Source organism: Bactrocera oleae, chromosome 4 (assembly GCF_042242935.1).
Source record: "Bactrocera oleae isolate idBacOlea1 chromosome 4, idBacOlea1, whole genome shotgun sequence".
Taxonomy (NCBI): Eukaryota; Metazoa; Arthropoda; class Insecta; order Diptera; family Tephritidae; genus Bactrocera; species Bactrocera oleae.
In genome coordinates, this window is record NC_091538.1 from 66,016,196 (window position 1) to 66,031,876 (window position 15,681).

At 34.3% G+C, this 15,681-nt stretch overlaps 3 protein-coding genes across 3 annotated transcripts; 1 reads left to right on the top strand and 2 right to left on the bottom strand.

Annotated features, from left to right (window-relative positions):
* Positions 1-5,381: 5,381 nt before the first annotated feature.
* On the bottom strand, positions 5,382-6,683 carry LOC106627286 (uncharacterized). The gene is made up of 3 exons (XM_014247352.3): positions 6,196-6,683; positions 5,794-6,129; positions 5,382-5,730 (listed from the first exon to the last, which is right to left on the bottom strand). Exons 1-3 carry the CDS (start codon positions 6,271-6,273, stop codon positions 5,539-5,541), a joined length of 606 nt encoding a protein of 201 aa, XP_014102827.3. The 5' UTR covers positions 6,274-6,683; the 3' UTR covers positions 5,382-5,538.
* Positions 6,684-9,350: 2,667 nt separating this feature from the next.
* LOC106627293 (uncharacterized) lies at positions 9,351-10,692 on the bottom strand. Its single transcript, XM_014247360.3, has 3 exons — positions 10,160-10,692; positions 9,765-10,100; positions 9,351-9,701 (listed from the first exon to the last, which is right to left on the bottom strand). Exons 1-3 carry the CDS (start codon positions 10,211-10,213, stop codon positions 9,474-9,476), a joined length of 618 nt encoding a protein of 205 aa, XP_014102835.1. The 5' UTR covers positions 10,214-10,692; the 3' UTR covers positions 9,351-9,473.
* Positions 10,693-13,556: 2,864 nt separating this feature from the next.
* Positions 13,557-14,716, top strand: LOC106627287 (protein TsetseEP). Its single transcript, XM_014247353.3, has 3 exons — positions 13,557-13,710; positions 13,775-14,110; positions 14,178-14,716. The coding sequence occupies exons 1-3, from the start codon at positions 13,657-13,659 to the stop codon at positions 14,472-14,474; spliced, it is 687 nt and encodes a 228-aa protein (XP_014102828.2). The 5' UTR covers positions 13,557-13,656; the 3' UTR covers positions 14,475-14,716.
* The last annotated feature ends 965 nt before the right edge of the window (positions 14,717-15,681 follow it).

The following is a 15,681-nucleotide window of genomic DNA, read 5'->3' on the forward strand; positions in this document are numbered from 1 at the left end:
AGCTTTTTGCGAGCTTAAATATATATCTATGAAATTCAGCAAAAACTTCATGAACTTTTACTCAACCAGTTTAGAAAATGTGAGTACGAATTCTTTAAAAGTGCAAAAAATTATCGACTCAAAATAGCTCAGTAGCACATACGAGTAAATATAAATATATAATTTGTACTTAAACAGTTAAATAGAAAAGAGCTTAAAAGTTCATATAACAATTTAAAATGCCGAAATAATTATTAACTCAAAAAAGCTTCGAATAATTTTAGCAACCATCAGATTGCATACGTATTTTAGAACGAGCTTTTTGAGAGCTTACATATAAATATATCAAGTAAATTCAAAAATATTAAGAAATTTATACTTAAGCAGTTTAGGAAAAGCTTTAAAGCTCAAATAATAATTTGCAATCTTAATAATTTGGTGCTTATATCTTCTAGGAACAACTGAAATAAATAAAACATTCGCTCCAAAGAGTTTTTATTCAACGATAAAGCTTCAAGGGTACTGAAGTTGCTTTTTTAATAAAATTAAACAATTTCGAATTGTTGCAAATTGATGTAAACAAAAGCCTTTGCTTTGTTTGTGCACTCAATATTTCTTAGAAGGAGTCCATATAAAAAACACGTATTAAGAGAGTTTATGGCTTAGTACTTTTATTGTATTTGAGTTAGATTTTGGCATTCTTAACTAAAAATTTTGTTTTGTTTTGGATTTGTAGGCCAAAGAGCTTGCGTTCTTACAATTTCGCTTTATTAACCCTTAGATGACAATGTCGAACATAAATACGAATCACAATTAAATTTTTCAAAAGTTATTGATTTGATGTTTAGAATTTTTTTGTGTGGCAAATTTTTTCTTCTTATTGTTACGTTAAATCTCAAACTGTAAATTGTAATCATAAAGAAAAAAAAGCGTATGAAAAGCCCCAAGGCATAAGAAACACCGAAAGATTTTAAAGAGCGTTTTCTCCCGAAGGGTCTTTAACAATTATAAGTGTCGCATTACACTATACATTATAAAAATACGCACAAGGCATTAGCTACTTAAATTACCAGGAACTACTTATGTTATGTGAATATAAACAAATGTGTACTAAATTAGTTTAGATAAGTGCCATACATTTCTATTAAGTTCAAATTTACTTGTCATTGCCTAAGTGCTTGATGATTTTATCGTTGAAAACCACTTCATTTCTCATCTATATTTGTACCTGCTGATTTTTTTTGCTGCCATTTAGGTTGGGGATTTTCCAACTTTTGTCCGAATAAGTGACTCAAGCGAAGTAAGTGACTCAAGCGACTGTTAATAGAAGTTAAATTTTATGTGATTATTTCGTCACTTTTAGAAATTTTTTAGCAATACTCTTTTGTGGTTATCAGCGTATAATTAAAGAAAGTGATTTCATTGGCGGCGTGCAGAGTTATCAGAAGTATAATTTGGTTTCTGTCAGCAGCTTAGAATAGTTGCCTCGCATTCAGTTCCATTAGCTTAGTTGCCACTTACATATTTAGTTTCGTTTGGTTTGATTGAACTTGATTTTCAGTGGAAATCCAGTGCTTATACCCTAAGCACAGTATATGAAGTTTGCCCCAAAGTTTGTAAAACTGTGAACGTAACATCGGAGATCTTATAAAAAATATGTATAAATATTCAGCGTGACAAGCTGAGGGGATTTAACCATGTCAGTCTGTCTATCTGTATATATGGGAACTAGTCCTTCAGTTTTATAAATCATATGATTTCTTATATTTTGTTTTATAGTTTGAAAATATAATATAGAAGATCATATTTTATATGGTTTAACTTTGTCTTCTTTCAGCGTCTATCATGTTTCACCGTGCTACAAAAACAAACCGTAATAACTTTTTTTCTGTGTGAGTGTTTGATTTACTTTTTTTTTTTATTTGGCAGGTTATTATTTAAATTTTTTAAAAGTGAATACTTAAGATACCAAAAAGAGGGTTTGAATAGTGCAGCGGTACCATGCTTTACAGCCCCTCATTTCCGTCCAAATCAAGGGAGTTCAGACGGGATTTTGGTGGCATTCCTTTCAGTAGATGTACCATTATGAGGTTTGTACACATGTTTGCCGAATTTTGAAGTATCGCAAGAAGACTGTATCATCGATATCTTTATATTCGTGTTTAAGAAACAATCGCGGCTGTTGCACCGTCAATTCAGGCAAATCCAAGAGTTTCGACTCGCACACATGCGTAACTTGAAGTTAGCAGACGGTCATTACAATGGATAATTCAAGATGACGTAAACCTGTTTCCGTACAAAGTTCAAATAACAAGCTAAACCCACTAAATTTGCCTATTTACCTGGAATTTTACAATGTAAACAATCAAAATTGCCGTATATGGAGTGAATCAAATCCAGAAATAATCTGCGAGACGGCACTTTACCCAGAAAAAGTCACTGTGTGGTGCGCAGTTTCATCAAGGTGTATTTTCGGAGCATACTTTTTTGAAGAAAACGGTGTAACAGTAACTGTCAATGGACATCGTTATTGAAAAATGTTGAATATGTTTTTTTACCCAGAACTGCGTCGAAGCAAGGTGAAGCAACTGTACACATAGCCAGAACGGTTACTGCGGAACTCCAATGAAAATTTGAAAACAAATTAACTTTACATTGCGCTGGCACCTAAGGTATCTGACCTGACTGTACCAGACTTTTTTATGGGATTATGCCAAGCCAGAGGTGTACAAAATAAAATCCAGCAATCTGACTGAATTTAAGCAGTCCATTAAATCGATAATTCGGGCAATCCCGACTTCAACCCTTCAGGCCGCAATAAATAATTTTCTTAATAGGTGTCGCATATGCGTGGCTGAGCATGGACGTCATTTACGGTCCATAATTTTAAAAATAATTAATTAATATAATTATGTAAAAAACTATATAATAAAAGCAAAATAAATGTAATGCGTTGATTAAAAAAGGTTATTACGATTTGTTTTTGTAGCACGATTCATGAGCCACCCTGTACTAATACACGATTAAAGGCGGTAAAATGTAGGAAATATATATTTGATGGTCTGATTAAAGACATGTGACACTTTACTTTTATTTTAGCAAATTTCAGCAAATTATATAAAGAATTACAATTTTGTATATGACATCATGTGATATGGTAAATCATTTGATGTATTTTTAACGAAGTGATACTTTTCTACATAAATGTTGCGATATGTGGTGTACCATACTTAAATATATCACTTGATTTCATTTCATATGACGTGATATAATATCACATTTAAAGGTCTATTACACAAATAAAAGTCTTATATAACTGTAAGCGCTAAGGTCGCAAGTGGTCGAAACTCCACCAATAGAAAAACAATTTTATTGAAGAATTTGAACAAAATGTGAACTGAATTATTATCAACATTATCAAAAGCTTCGATTAAATTTAAATTTTTAGTATTAATTACATTTTGTGCTCTACGCAATTGCAAATTTTCTCTATTTCTTTGTCACTGTACTCTCCCTGAAAGTGATTTATGGTAAGTCCTGAAATCGACGACACTATACTTCCAAAAAAAAAATTTAAATAATTGAATGAATGCCTGCTTAGCAATAAATATCGCCTACCAAACAAGGAAGTAATGGGAGATCGTCAAAACACACGGAAAAATTATCTCTCGAAGTGAAGTGCTGTTAATTAAACCAACTAATTAAAGTTGGAAAAAAATGGCAAAAAATTTCACTATCAAAAAATGCACTTGAAATTTAGAAAAAAATCCCTTTCTATTTCGTTGTTGTTGACATTGTCGATTCAAGCAACTACGTTAAATTGACCTTGAAATTTTTTTTTTTTTAAAGTAACTATCACATAATGCTCTTGAAATTAATCTAAAAATTTCTAACTCACCAAAATAAAACGTATGCTATCAAAATTTATTTCCACTTCAATGTGTTTTTTTTTTATAAACAATACTTGAAATTAAATTTGCGTTAAAAACGTAAGTGTAATTGTGCAACAGCAATGTCCAAACACAATAGAAAGTGGAAAAAAATCGCAACCACAAATCCACCGTTAACGATATACAATTATCCGATATAAGTATTTGCAACTTATATAGGGTGATCCATTTTGAGGTTTCCACAGAAAAGTTTTATTTAATCGGGAGTGTTGATTATCATTCGAAAGAACAGCCTTTGGCATTTATTTTTTGAATATTATTTTCGATGACTCGGTTAAGGCTTGAATCGAAGCGAGATTGTCCGCATAGAATTTAGACTTTACACATCTCCACAGAAAAAAGTTAAACGGCATACGATCTCGATGGCCAATCGACCGGCTTAAAACGTGAAATTATCTACTCACCGAGGTGTTCTCTCAATAAATCCATTGATTTGCGATGGTTGGGAGGTGGCGCCATCTCGTCGAAAGCAGATGTCGCCGAGATCACGTGCTTAAATTTCAAATATGAACCTATTATTCCACTGGCCCACAAACCACACCAAATCTTTTTTTTTTGTGGATTTTGTTTTCCGCTGAACAAAATTGGACACAAAAACGTTGGATATTCTTGGAGGTTTTCGGAATCCCATAGAGCGAAGCGCTGTCGCTTGGGAAGGTCGAGCTGCTTCAGTTCTTACCCAAGCTAATATTTGTCCACTTTTAATTTAAGATCGTTCCATATGTGCCACCGCGCTTGTAGTTGTTATAGTCGCTAAAAATAGGATATACCATATATGTATGAACTGATGTGATGTCATGAAATGATTTTAAAGTGATGCTTACAGTCGCGGCAAAGGTTAATTTTCCAACGAGACTTAAGAAATTAATAAATAACTTCTCGTTAGCGATTAAATCTTCCACATATGTATCGAAATGGATTATCTGCATCATGAAGATCATAAATTCATGACTCATGTATATTATATAAAAAGTAGGGCCGGTCTAGCTAAAGGATTAGTTTTGTTTTGTTTTTGCTTAGGCCGCAAGGAGTGTTGAAAATGCCTTCCCACCATATAGAGATCGTCATCCTACGTGAGTGGTGTACCCACTTGAATACTCCCCTTTTCTATCATGGATTTTTCCTTTGCTCCGGGACAGCTTTTGCATTACTTAAGTCCAGGGACGCCTACAATTTTGTAGCCAGCATCAGGCTGACTTTCTTTTATTCAGTGGAATTCATCCGGGGGTCCGCGTCTATGTCGATTTTGTTATTGCGTAGTACATGTTCTACATATGCAGCAATTTGCTGCCAGTTTTCGCCGCTAGTTATAGCTATAGCTATAGATAACAAATAAGCGAAACAAAGAAATTTTCTTTCATTCTTAATTTTACGGCTTTTCATTTGTAAGTGACTGTTGCAGTGCCTAAAAGTATACCACTAATAAAATATTGATTATGTTTAATATATGAGTGGTGTTATGTGTGCGTGCGCCTATGTACTAGTATATGAACAACAAAATTGGAACTTTTATTGTTTTTTATTATTAATTTCCCATCTGCAGTACTTTTAATATTTTTTAGATTAAAACTTGTGTACTGGCTTAATTAGCAGTAACGGTGCTAGCGGCTCACAAGCCATTGACAAAACAAGCATTCAATTCTTTATAGGTCTCAGAGGTCTGCGCAGCATATGCAAGTTGAGCGTTATTGGTGCAGATTTCCTCAGTATCCGTAATTAGTTGCAATCCACCTTTAAGAGAAATGGCTGCATTGGCAGCATCTTTTGACAGATTGTAGATCTCATTGACATCAGTAGAAGCCTAATCAAAAGGAGAGTATTTTAAGCAGTACAAAAACGAATTATAATTTTCCAAAAGTCTTACAGCTGTGGCATAACAGTCGAAGAAGTTCAAATTGTCGCTGTCACTGTTGCAGGAAGTGAAAGCACTGCAAATAGCAGAGGTCTCATTAACGAAAGTTGCACGATTCTGTGCAGCTGAGGTAGAGAGATTCGCTTCAGCTTGTGTAGCCACGGTTACACACTGTTCATATTGCACCGAGAAGTTGGTTGAAATTTGATTTAAGATCGGAATAAAATGGTTGAAACATTCGATAGTGATTTCAGGCTCAGCCGAGCCACTCAACATATTGGATTCGGCGAGCATGTTTAGTATATTATTATCAGCCTTAGCTTTGGCAACGTAGGTAAAGGGCACAGCCTGTGGAGTTAGAATTTCATTTATTTTAAGAAGTGAGAAAGTAATTCTGCTTATATTTTTACTTACCAATGTGGTACTTATGAGGGCCAACGAGAAAATTGCTAATGCTATAGTTTGCATATGTTTGCCTTCTTTACTTTCCATTTACTTGTAAAATAATGAGTTTTCGAAGTTTTAATGCTCTCTTTTATACCAATCGTCTTCACAATCGCATTCTACATATTATTGTTTTGTCTATGTGTATCTAATTGCATTATGCTTTTCAGATAATTTTGATTGAGTGTTGTTTGGCTTCCCTTATCAGTTAATGCTGCTATTAAAGCGTGACGTTCTTAAAGACTTCCCCCCCATGCTTAGCCAGAAAGCCAGACATGTATGATTCACTTTTGCTTATTAGAAGCTTACACCTTTAATACGTCTAATGAGTTACATATATGATATTTAATATATATAACATAATTTTATCATCTGATCAAAATTAACTGGGATTGAAATCGTTAGGCCTGTGGATTTCCAAGTCTTAACGTTGAGTAACAGATGTTGAGCAAGTGGGATATAAATTCTCAAGAAAATAAGAAAAAACGTGAACTTCGGCTGCAACGAAGCCATAGTACTAATTATCAGTTTTATAATATTTTTAAGAAATAAGAACGGATTAATAGCTATCAATGAGGAATTCGTCTAGTCGTTCTGAACTTTGGAATATTCTTATATAATATATAAACTTACCATATTAATTACAAATTCAAGCTGCCGTAGTATTACACCAAGGTTTCGTGCCTTAAATTATTAGAAGATACTGGTTAATCTTCTATTGTGAGTAGTTCCAAGTTCCAAATATTATTTATTTAAAAAATTACATCATTATTTAAGGGGTGACTTGAGTTTTGTCGAGCAAAAAACGTTCTATTTTCAATAATTTTTTTTTTTTTATATAAAAAATTAAATATTTTATACAAACTTATTATTATTAGATATATACTTGATAAAGATTTGGTGAAATTCTCAAAAGAAAATATTCAAAACTCAGTCATTACGACGTCATTTCCAGCAGACCCTCGGAAAAGCGGTGCTTCCGCGTTGACAGCAGAATTTCTAACAGGATCATCAAAAGTAAAAAGAAACAAGTAAGGAAGGGCTAAGTTCGGATGTAACCGAACATTTTATACTCTCGCAAAGTCAAATGGTATACTCGTTTGAGATTTCTTTGTGGATTGGCTGATATTTTCGGTAGAAGGTCAACTATAGGAACTGGGGTCCACATATTTAGTACTTAGGGGCTTGAACAGTTTTGGGTCGATTTAGACAATTTTTGGTCACAAGGTGGCATACTTTAAACGTATTATTCACGCAAAGTTTTACCCCCATATAATCATTATTGCTTGATATGATGGATTTGAAAATGGTGTTATATGAGAAAAAGGCGCGGTTGTAGTCCGATTTCGCCCATTTTCGCACTATAACATAGAAATATGAAAAGAACGTTATGCACCGAATTTGGTTGAAATCGGTTAAGCAGATCCCAAGATATGGGTTTTCACCTAAAAGTGGGCTGTGCCACGCCCACTGTCTAATTTTGAACGCGGTTCCTATCAAGTTATCTCAAACCATCCCAGAGATAAAATGTAATGTCTCTGGCGTGTTTATTGCTGGATTTATCGCGCTTTTAGTAGTTTTTAACAGTACCGTTATATGGGGAGTGGGCGGAGTTGCCACCCGATTTCAACTATTTTCACACCGTCAATAGAAGTGCTAAAAACATTTGCTTCTAGTTGTTATTATAGCATTAGCGGTTTAGGAGATATGCACATTAAACCTATTAGAGGCGGGACCACGTCCACTTTTTAAAAAAAAGTTTTAACTGCAGATGCCCCTCCCTAACGTGATCCTGTGTACCAATTAGCAGTCTTGTATCTTATTGCGGAGCTTAGTTATGGCAAGTTATTTGTTTTTGATTAATGGCGTTTTGTGGGCGTGGAAGTGGTCCGATTACGCCCATCTGCAATACCAACCGTCTCACGGTACCGAGAAACATGTCTACCAAGTTTCATAAAGATATCTCAATTTTTACTCAAGTTAGAGCTTGCACGGACGGACGGACGGACGGACAGACAGTCACCCGGATTTCAACTCGTCTCTTCATCCTGATCATTTAGGTGATACAAACAACCGTTAGGTGAACAAAACTATTATACTGTGTAGCAACAGGTTGCGAGAGTATAAAAATACGTGTTTGAATTAAGACCATTAACTAGGTATTGGAACGAGCAAAAATGAAAAGAGGGAAAATTGTATTTTTGGTAGACGATTTTACAAACACGTGCAAATTTTGGTGAAAATTTCTCGACGTTTTTTGTTTCTTAAATAGTTGTAATTGAACAAAAAAATTTCTCCGCGGCAAGACTTGCAAATTATATCTCAAAGACCTATGTTAAATTTCATTAAGATCAGTTGAGTAGCTTTTGAGAAGTCTTAATAACCGATTTTGAGAAAAACGCGTTTAAATTTTTAAGTGACTGTATAGCTGACCTCGAGCTCGCAGCTTTTCAAGCTGTATCTCCAAAACTATTACTGGTATCAACTTGAGAATACAGAACTATATTCTAGAGATGTTATAGAATTACAAGAGACTATAATTGATTTCTTTTCGAAGCCGTGAAACCAATGTAATCTCTAAAAATAAAACACGGTTAGGTGTATGTAAATAGAACTAATGTGTTAGTCAAACTTCACCTTTTAGCAAATTTTTAAAAAAAAACTTATTTAAATGTGATCATTTTGGTCTCACCCTTGGTCTTCATTGCCGCCGCAGTAGATAGTTCAAATATAAGACAAATTGCGTTTTTCCATAAAGAAATATAGAAAATTTTAATACCCCAGGTTATACCGGTCACTGGGATCCTCAGTTTGCTCAACGCATCCAATTTGTTGGAAGTCTTTGCTGATCTTGAGCTTGCTATCGAATGTGCATATCGTGCAAATTTCTTGAATGAGACCTCCATCTAATTGCAGTGCTTTCACTTCCTGCAACAGCGTCAATTTGGACTTTTTCAAGTGTTGTTAGTATCCAATTCCTACAAGTATTACTAAATAGTATACTATATGCATTGGCCTTCCAGCTGTAATATGTATGTTAGCCGACATATGGTGAGGAGATATGTCGAATTATTGTACCTTCCTGTTCTTTCATAGAGAGAATTTTTTCCAAACAAAATGTGCTAGTTTTAGTGTTACAGAATTTTTTCATTCTCAAAACTGAATTCATTTAATTCATATTCAAAGTGGAATTGAATAAAAACAAATTTTGGATAGCAATAAGTACTGAACAGTTTCTTATATAGACTTCATGTGCTAGCTGAGGCTTTAATAGTACTAGCGATTGGCAATCCATTAGCGAAGCAGGCATATAATTCCTTATAAGTTTTCGAGGTCTGTGTTGAGTATGCCTGTTGGGCCTCATTTTTGCAGATTTGTTCAGTATACTTGATTTGCTGCAGACCACCCTTCAATGATATAGCTGCATTTAAAGCGCTGCCCGACAGATTATAGCTTTCGCTGATATCAGCAGATAACTAGTCGCAAAAAGGATATTCTAGTTAGAATAAAAATGGCTAGTATTGTTCAAAAATACTTACAGCTATGGCATAGCAATTGAGAAAGTCTAAATTATTGTTCTCACTGTTACACGAAGTGAAAGCACTGCAAATGTTGGTCGTCTCATTTACGAAATTTGCACGATTCTGCGCTGCTGAAGCAGAGAGCTTGGTTATTGCTTGTGAGGCCACAGTAACACATAGCTCATATTGCACCGAAAAGTTCAGCGTAATTTGATTTAAGAGTGGCATGTAGTAAGTGAAACATTGCGATGTGATTTCGGGGTCAGCAGAACCCCATGAAATCGTATTTGGACCCAGTAAATAGATTACGTCTTCATTTGCCTCGGCCTGAGCGACAGCAAACGGTGGTACAGCCTGAAATGTTATATAATATGTTATTGTTTGCATATATGCTTAAAAACTTTTGTTTTTACCGTTGTTGTGCCAATGAGTGCCAAAATCAAAATTGTGAAAATCATCGTTTGCATAATGTCAAGTCGTTTACTTCGCGAGTTCTTTCGGTCAAATGAGCAGCCGCAATTTCAAATCAGTTTGCCATAACAATTATCTTCATAGCTATTGTTAAAGGTTTATAGATACCAACAAATTTGGCAATTTTGTTATATGTTCATATTTACACATATGTATATGTAGATATATACATTTGATTGAGTATCCTTAGCTTAACTTTTATCGATTAACGCAAGACAGTTATGACGCTTCAAAGCTGAGAGGCCTGTCGGAAATTACACAGAGTAGCGAATGCGTGAGTCACTTATAATTATAATAAGTTTAAATTAAATTTTCACTACATGGGGGCCGTGATTGGGGTTTAATCCAACAATAAGTATATGAGATTATAAAAAAGTGACCATTTGGTGATAAATTTAAATAATTTGACGATTCACCAAACAATGGGGGCAATGTTTGCTTGAGTTATAAGCTCGAACAAGCCGTCAACTATTCTGTAAACTTCGTATAGTGCGAGCCGAAAAAACAACTGCCATAAATTATATTGACGGATATAATCAAATTAGACATACAATTAATAACTATTATATCTAGAAATCTTATCTTTTAGCACATGCTAGGTTTCTGCCCTGCCATTTTTAAAAATTGGATTTAAGAGCATTTTTACTTTTGTTTTGACATTTGCATTTGAAACAAAGAGTAAGAATTTTTTAAAACTTTAAAGTTCCAAACAAAAATCTAAAGGGGACAGGAATGTGTCTTGAAATCGACAAGTATTTTCTAGGTCACCTACTAACTCATATTACTTTTATACTTTTGCAAAATACCTTCAGGTGTTGGCAAAACTTTATATAAAATAATATTGCAAAAGAATTCAACATTCATATTCGGTCGAAGTTTTATCCCGATACCTTTACTAGTGCTTGATTTTTATACTGGAAATTTAAAATTTTGTTATATGGGCTTTTGTCTGACTTCGATTTTCATTTTCACACTGTAATGTAGAAATGTCAGGCTAGTATTACCTACCGAAATTGGTTGATATTGGTTGAGCAGGTCCCGCGATATGGGTTTTCACCTATATGCGGGCGGTGCCACGCTCATCATCTTATTTTGACCTCAACTCCTAAAAAGTTCTCTTCAACCATTCAAGGTTTAAAGACTAATGTATCTGGCTTATTTATTTATTGATTTATCGCGCTTATAGTAGTTTTTAACATTTAGATTTTCGGCCCACAGGTACTTCTTGCTACTGCGAACCGCTGTGTCAAATTACAGTTCTGTATTTTAATATCTTTGGCACTCAATAAGTTTTCGTTCAATAGCGTTTTGTGGGCGTGGCAGTCCGTCTATGCCCATCTACAAACTCATCCTCATTTTCTTGCGAAGGAAGACGTGTACCAAGTTTCATTGCGATATCTAAATTTTTATTCAAGTTAGATTTATATATACCATATATAACTTCACGGTTAGGTGAAAAAAACTATTATACCCTGTAGCAACATGTTGCAAGAGTTTAATAACCAAGTATTTCTATACATTTATATTCTCTTACTATTCAGTTGTGTAAAATGAAGTTGTCACGTTAATTGCTATTAAATGTTAATTGAAGATTGACTAAGCGTTACTTTTCCAAAATATTGTTTATAGCTATAAATCTAATATTGTCAAGTGTGATATGTTCACGTTCACTTTCAGCTGTCTAATACATATTGAGTTTTGAGCTTGTCATATATTTTTATTTGCTAGTCCACTTAATACTTTTATCATGCACACTTACGTTTACTGTGTTTTATTGTATTTTCGTTTTACATATGTGTACATATGTTTGTAGTATATCAAAGACATTATATACAACAGTTCACATGCTACCAATTAGTTGAGATAAGGGCAATGAGAAGTCAAGATATCGTAATATATTTATATCAGAGCATGCAGACAATTATCTGTATAATTTGAGCATTTTATATATTTTTTAAAGTTTTAAAATAAATAAATTTCTATTTATAGTTTTTAATGAAATTTTGAAGAAGTCGTATTAACCATTTTTTGTCGTAAGAAATTTATATTTAAAATTTTTATAATAAATTTTTAATAACTCTGTGATTTAGGTAGTCATTTTGTACTTCGTGTTAGACATATTCTTGAGTTTAGGCATTATTAGATGAGTGGCAACGATTGAGAATGTAGCACCTGCGATCCTTCGCATATTTCTTTTCTCTGTGGGCCAAGGCTACCAATTCCCAATATATCATATAATTTTAATTATTCCATTTAATTCATATCAAAGGGGTTTTAAAAACAAGTAAAAATAATTTTTTTTCGGAATATTTCTAGAAAGCTGTAACAGTCCAATTGGTACTTTAAAACCGCTGACTTGTGTAGATAACGTTATAAGCCTCATAGTAGTTATTATTATTCATGCATGCGGTATAAAGGATATGATAATATGCGCATAAAAGGTATTGACTGCGAGTTTAGGTATGGACTGTGTTGAGCTACGAGCTAACATGCCGAACTCAATGATCTTCCAAATACAAGTTCTTGATCTTTATCGGTAAAAAAAAAAATAAGAGTGTTCCTCTAACATTTGACCGAAATTGAGTTCACATCGAGAGGCTGTGTTACACTCTTTCTGTTGTCGCACACATGATCAGCATAGTGCGAGTGTGTCGGTGTACGTTATGGTTGTAGCCAGGATTTCAAATAATGCATTAATAAATAATTGAATTAGCATTTGAATTAAATTTTTTATTTACTTTGTAATTGTAAATATCGGATTAAAAAAATTAATCCTAAACACGGATAAAGCGAACGTTGATACGCTACATTAACAAAATACTAACTAAAATGTATTAAGGCCATAAGAGCCGTTGTGATCCTCTGCTATCTCTTTGATATAGACAAAAAAAATTATTACACCATTTTGACTTGCAACATTGCTCTATTTAATGGTGTTTCTAAATACATACGATCACAATAAAACATTTCGTCATTCCCATAATTTTATATATAAGAATTCGACTACAAATCAGATTCACAAAGGCTAATGATAAGATCATATAAAAAGTACCATACCACATAAATTTCTTTTCTCTACTCTTAAATGTCTTTATGTATAATTCTACACTTTGACATTCCGTCAGGGCATTTATGAAAAAAGTTAATATGTCATTCCTAAAAACCACGTGCATATTTGAGACTTTTACATAAACGTTTCGACCCCTTGGCTCATCGTTGCATGTGAGTAATTCCTAAAATAGATGTTGCCTTCAACACAATTGCTTTGCAACAACAATCGATAATGACCCATAAACTACTCAATCATAAATATTTGTGATTTGCAAAATCAGTTAATTACTTCAAGAGCACAGATTGTAGCTATAAAAGACAATTTTAATTTTTGGGCAGCTCATTAGTGTTATACTTTTCGAAAAGTACGAGCTAACGACCTAACAACATGCAAACTGTCGCTCTAACTTGCTTTTGCTTGGCGTTAATTGGCGCTGCTGCGGTAAGTGAAATATCAAGTTATTAAGTAAATAATTATTTATTCAATAATCTTCCTAACTTACTAGGCCACACCACTTGCACACGCCGTCAAGGCTAACGCTGACAATGGCATACTCCGCATGTTGGCTGAGGCGAATGCTATGAGCGGCGCTGCTGACCCCACAATCACCACCGAGTGTTTCAATTACTATATGCCAATCATAAATCAAATCTCCCTGAATTTCTCGGCGCAATATGAGCAATGCGTCACTGTGGCCACACAAGCAGCGACTAATCTCACCGCCACGGCTGCTGTGAACCGCGTTGCCTTTGTGAATCAGACCACCAATATTTGCAATGCATTCACTACCTGCAATAGCGACAATGATACTCTGGACTTCTTCAACTGCTACGTTACCACTGTAAGTGTTTTTGTGTAATTGTATGTGAATATATCTCTGTAAACTAATTATTCACCTATACAATTAGTCTTCAGCTGATATTATGGACATCTATACGATCTCGGACAGCGCTTCGACTGCTGCGCTTTCATTGAAGAGCGGGCTACAAACGATCAGTGATAAGGAGACTTCGTGCACCAGCGGCGTTCAGTACACTTACACTTCGCAAACTGCCGAAACTTATAAGGAGTTGTACGCATGTTTCATCAGTGGTTTACCAGGTTCCACTACTGCATCTACCTCCAGCACTATTCCCCCAGCTAGTTCTGCTGCCGATGATGGCACTGTTTCTGTCGCTAGCTCAGCCGCTCCTGTTGCCTCGTAGTTTCTTTGTGTAGATAAAAACAAGTTTGTGCGATGTTTTTTAAAATTTGCTCTCGCTTAAAACTTAAAAGAAGAGAGAGGAGTATTTTAAATAAAGCGACGATTTAAAGAAGTCAACAAAGTGCAAAAAAGGTCGATAATTGTATCATCACTACTGTATAAATATGAATCCACCGTTTTCATTTATCATAATGAACTGATGAAGAAGGTTAATTATAAATTTTATTTTCTAGAAGTTCTGGACTTTATGAGTGTTTTTTTTAAATGACAATAAGACGCTCAGAATTTCGCAATACTAAGAGAATACTGCTATGAGTCTAGCTAAATTTTTATCTGTTTCTGATTTTTTGTGAGAAACTAAGTACTATATACAAAGAGGTTATACTTGCTATAACCAATTCCCTACGACGACCTTAAAGCTTGTATATTTTAGTTGAGAATATTAGTATATACCATTTGATAAAATTTGACATGGACTGTAAAAAACAACACGTAAAATTGCCGTACTTTAGTACAAAGCTTATATATCGTAATGAAAAAAATGCTTTTGAACCAATACCAGTATGCCAGTGCTTAATTAAATTACTCCTCTGTTGTAAGCCTCAGCTGGTAAAGCTTTCAGTGCCTTCAGTATATCACTTTTAATGGGTTCAGTGCTGATAAATGCATGAATTTTCTGCCCACTTATCCGGTCGTTTACCAGTTGCTGCACTTAGACGTCTCTTATCGACCAACTAAAATTCTTTATTGACTGTTTGACTCAGATGCGACATTTACACGACGACGTTTTTGCATAAGATTCAAGTTGATTGGCACGTTTTATTCCCAAAATATTAACCGCAATGTATTGAGTGGATTTGTAAGAAATCTTGAGATCCTCTGCTATCTCTCTGATGCCAGCGCGACGATTTGGCGCACTGTTTCTTTATCTTGTTAACTTAACCAATTTAACTAACTAAACTCGGTCTTTGTGACTTGATTTGCTGTTGTCTAAAAAAAAAACCGGTCAAGAGAATGGAAACAAAGATGACATACTGCCTTTAGTTACCGATTTAGTCTAAAAAAAAACTACCCCTCTCAGAAATCATTCGAACAAAACTATAGCAAGTTTGTTAAACCACCTTCTGAACAAAGTTCCATCATATTCACATCATTGAACTCAAATTAGGAGCATGAGAATTGATGTGCAAATGAAGCATGGAAATTTG

Excerpts from the sequence above, each read along its gene's own strand:
- LOC106627286 (XM_014247352.3), bottom strand. The coding sequence starts at position 6,273 with ATGGAAAGTAAAGAAGGCAAACATATGCAAACTATAGCATTAGCAATT. Across the intron at positions 6,130-6,195 it reads CCCTCATAAGTACCACATTG|GCTGTGCCCTTTACCTACGT; the intron begins GTAAGTAAAAAT and ends CTAACTCCACAG. Across the intron at positions 5,731-5,793 it reads TCGACTGTTATGCCACAGCT|GCTTCTACTGATGTCAATGA; the intron begins GTAAGACTTTTG and ends CCTTTTGATTAG.
- LOC106627293 (XM_014247360.3), bottom strand. The coding sequence starts at position 10,213 with ATGCAAACGATGATTTTCACAATTTTGATTTTGGCACTCATTGGCACA. Across the intron at positions 10,101-10,159 it reads CACTCATTGGCACAACAACG|GCTGTACCACCGTTTGCTGT; the intron begins GTAAAAACAAAA and ends ATAACATTTCAG. Across the intron at positions 9,702-9,764 it reads TCAATTGCTATGCCATAGCT|TTATCTGCTGATATCAGCGA; the intron begins GTAAGTATTTTT and ends TTTTGCGACTAG.
- LOC106627287 (XM_014247353.3), top strand. The coding sequence starts at position 13,657 with ATGCAAACTGTCGCTCTAACTTGCTTTTGCTTGGCGTTAATTGGCGCT. Across the intron at positions 13,711-13,774 it reads CGTTAATTGGCGCTGCTGCG|GCCACACCACTTGCACACGC; the intron begins GTAAGTGAAATA and ends CTAACTTACTAG. Across the intron at positions 14,111-14,177 it reads TCAACTGCTACGTTACCACT|TCTTCAGCTGATATTATGGA; the intron begins GTAAGTGTTTTT and ends CTATACAATTAG.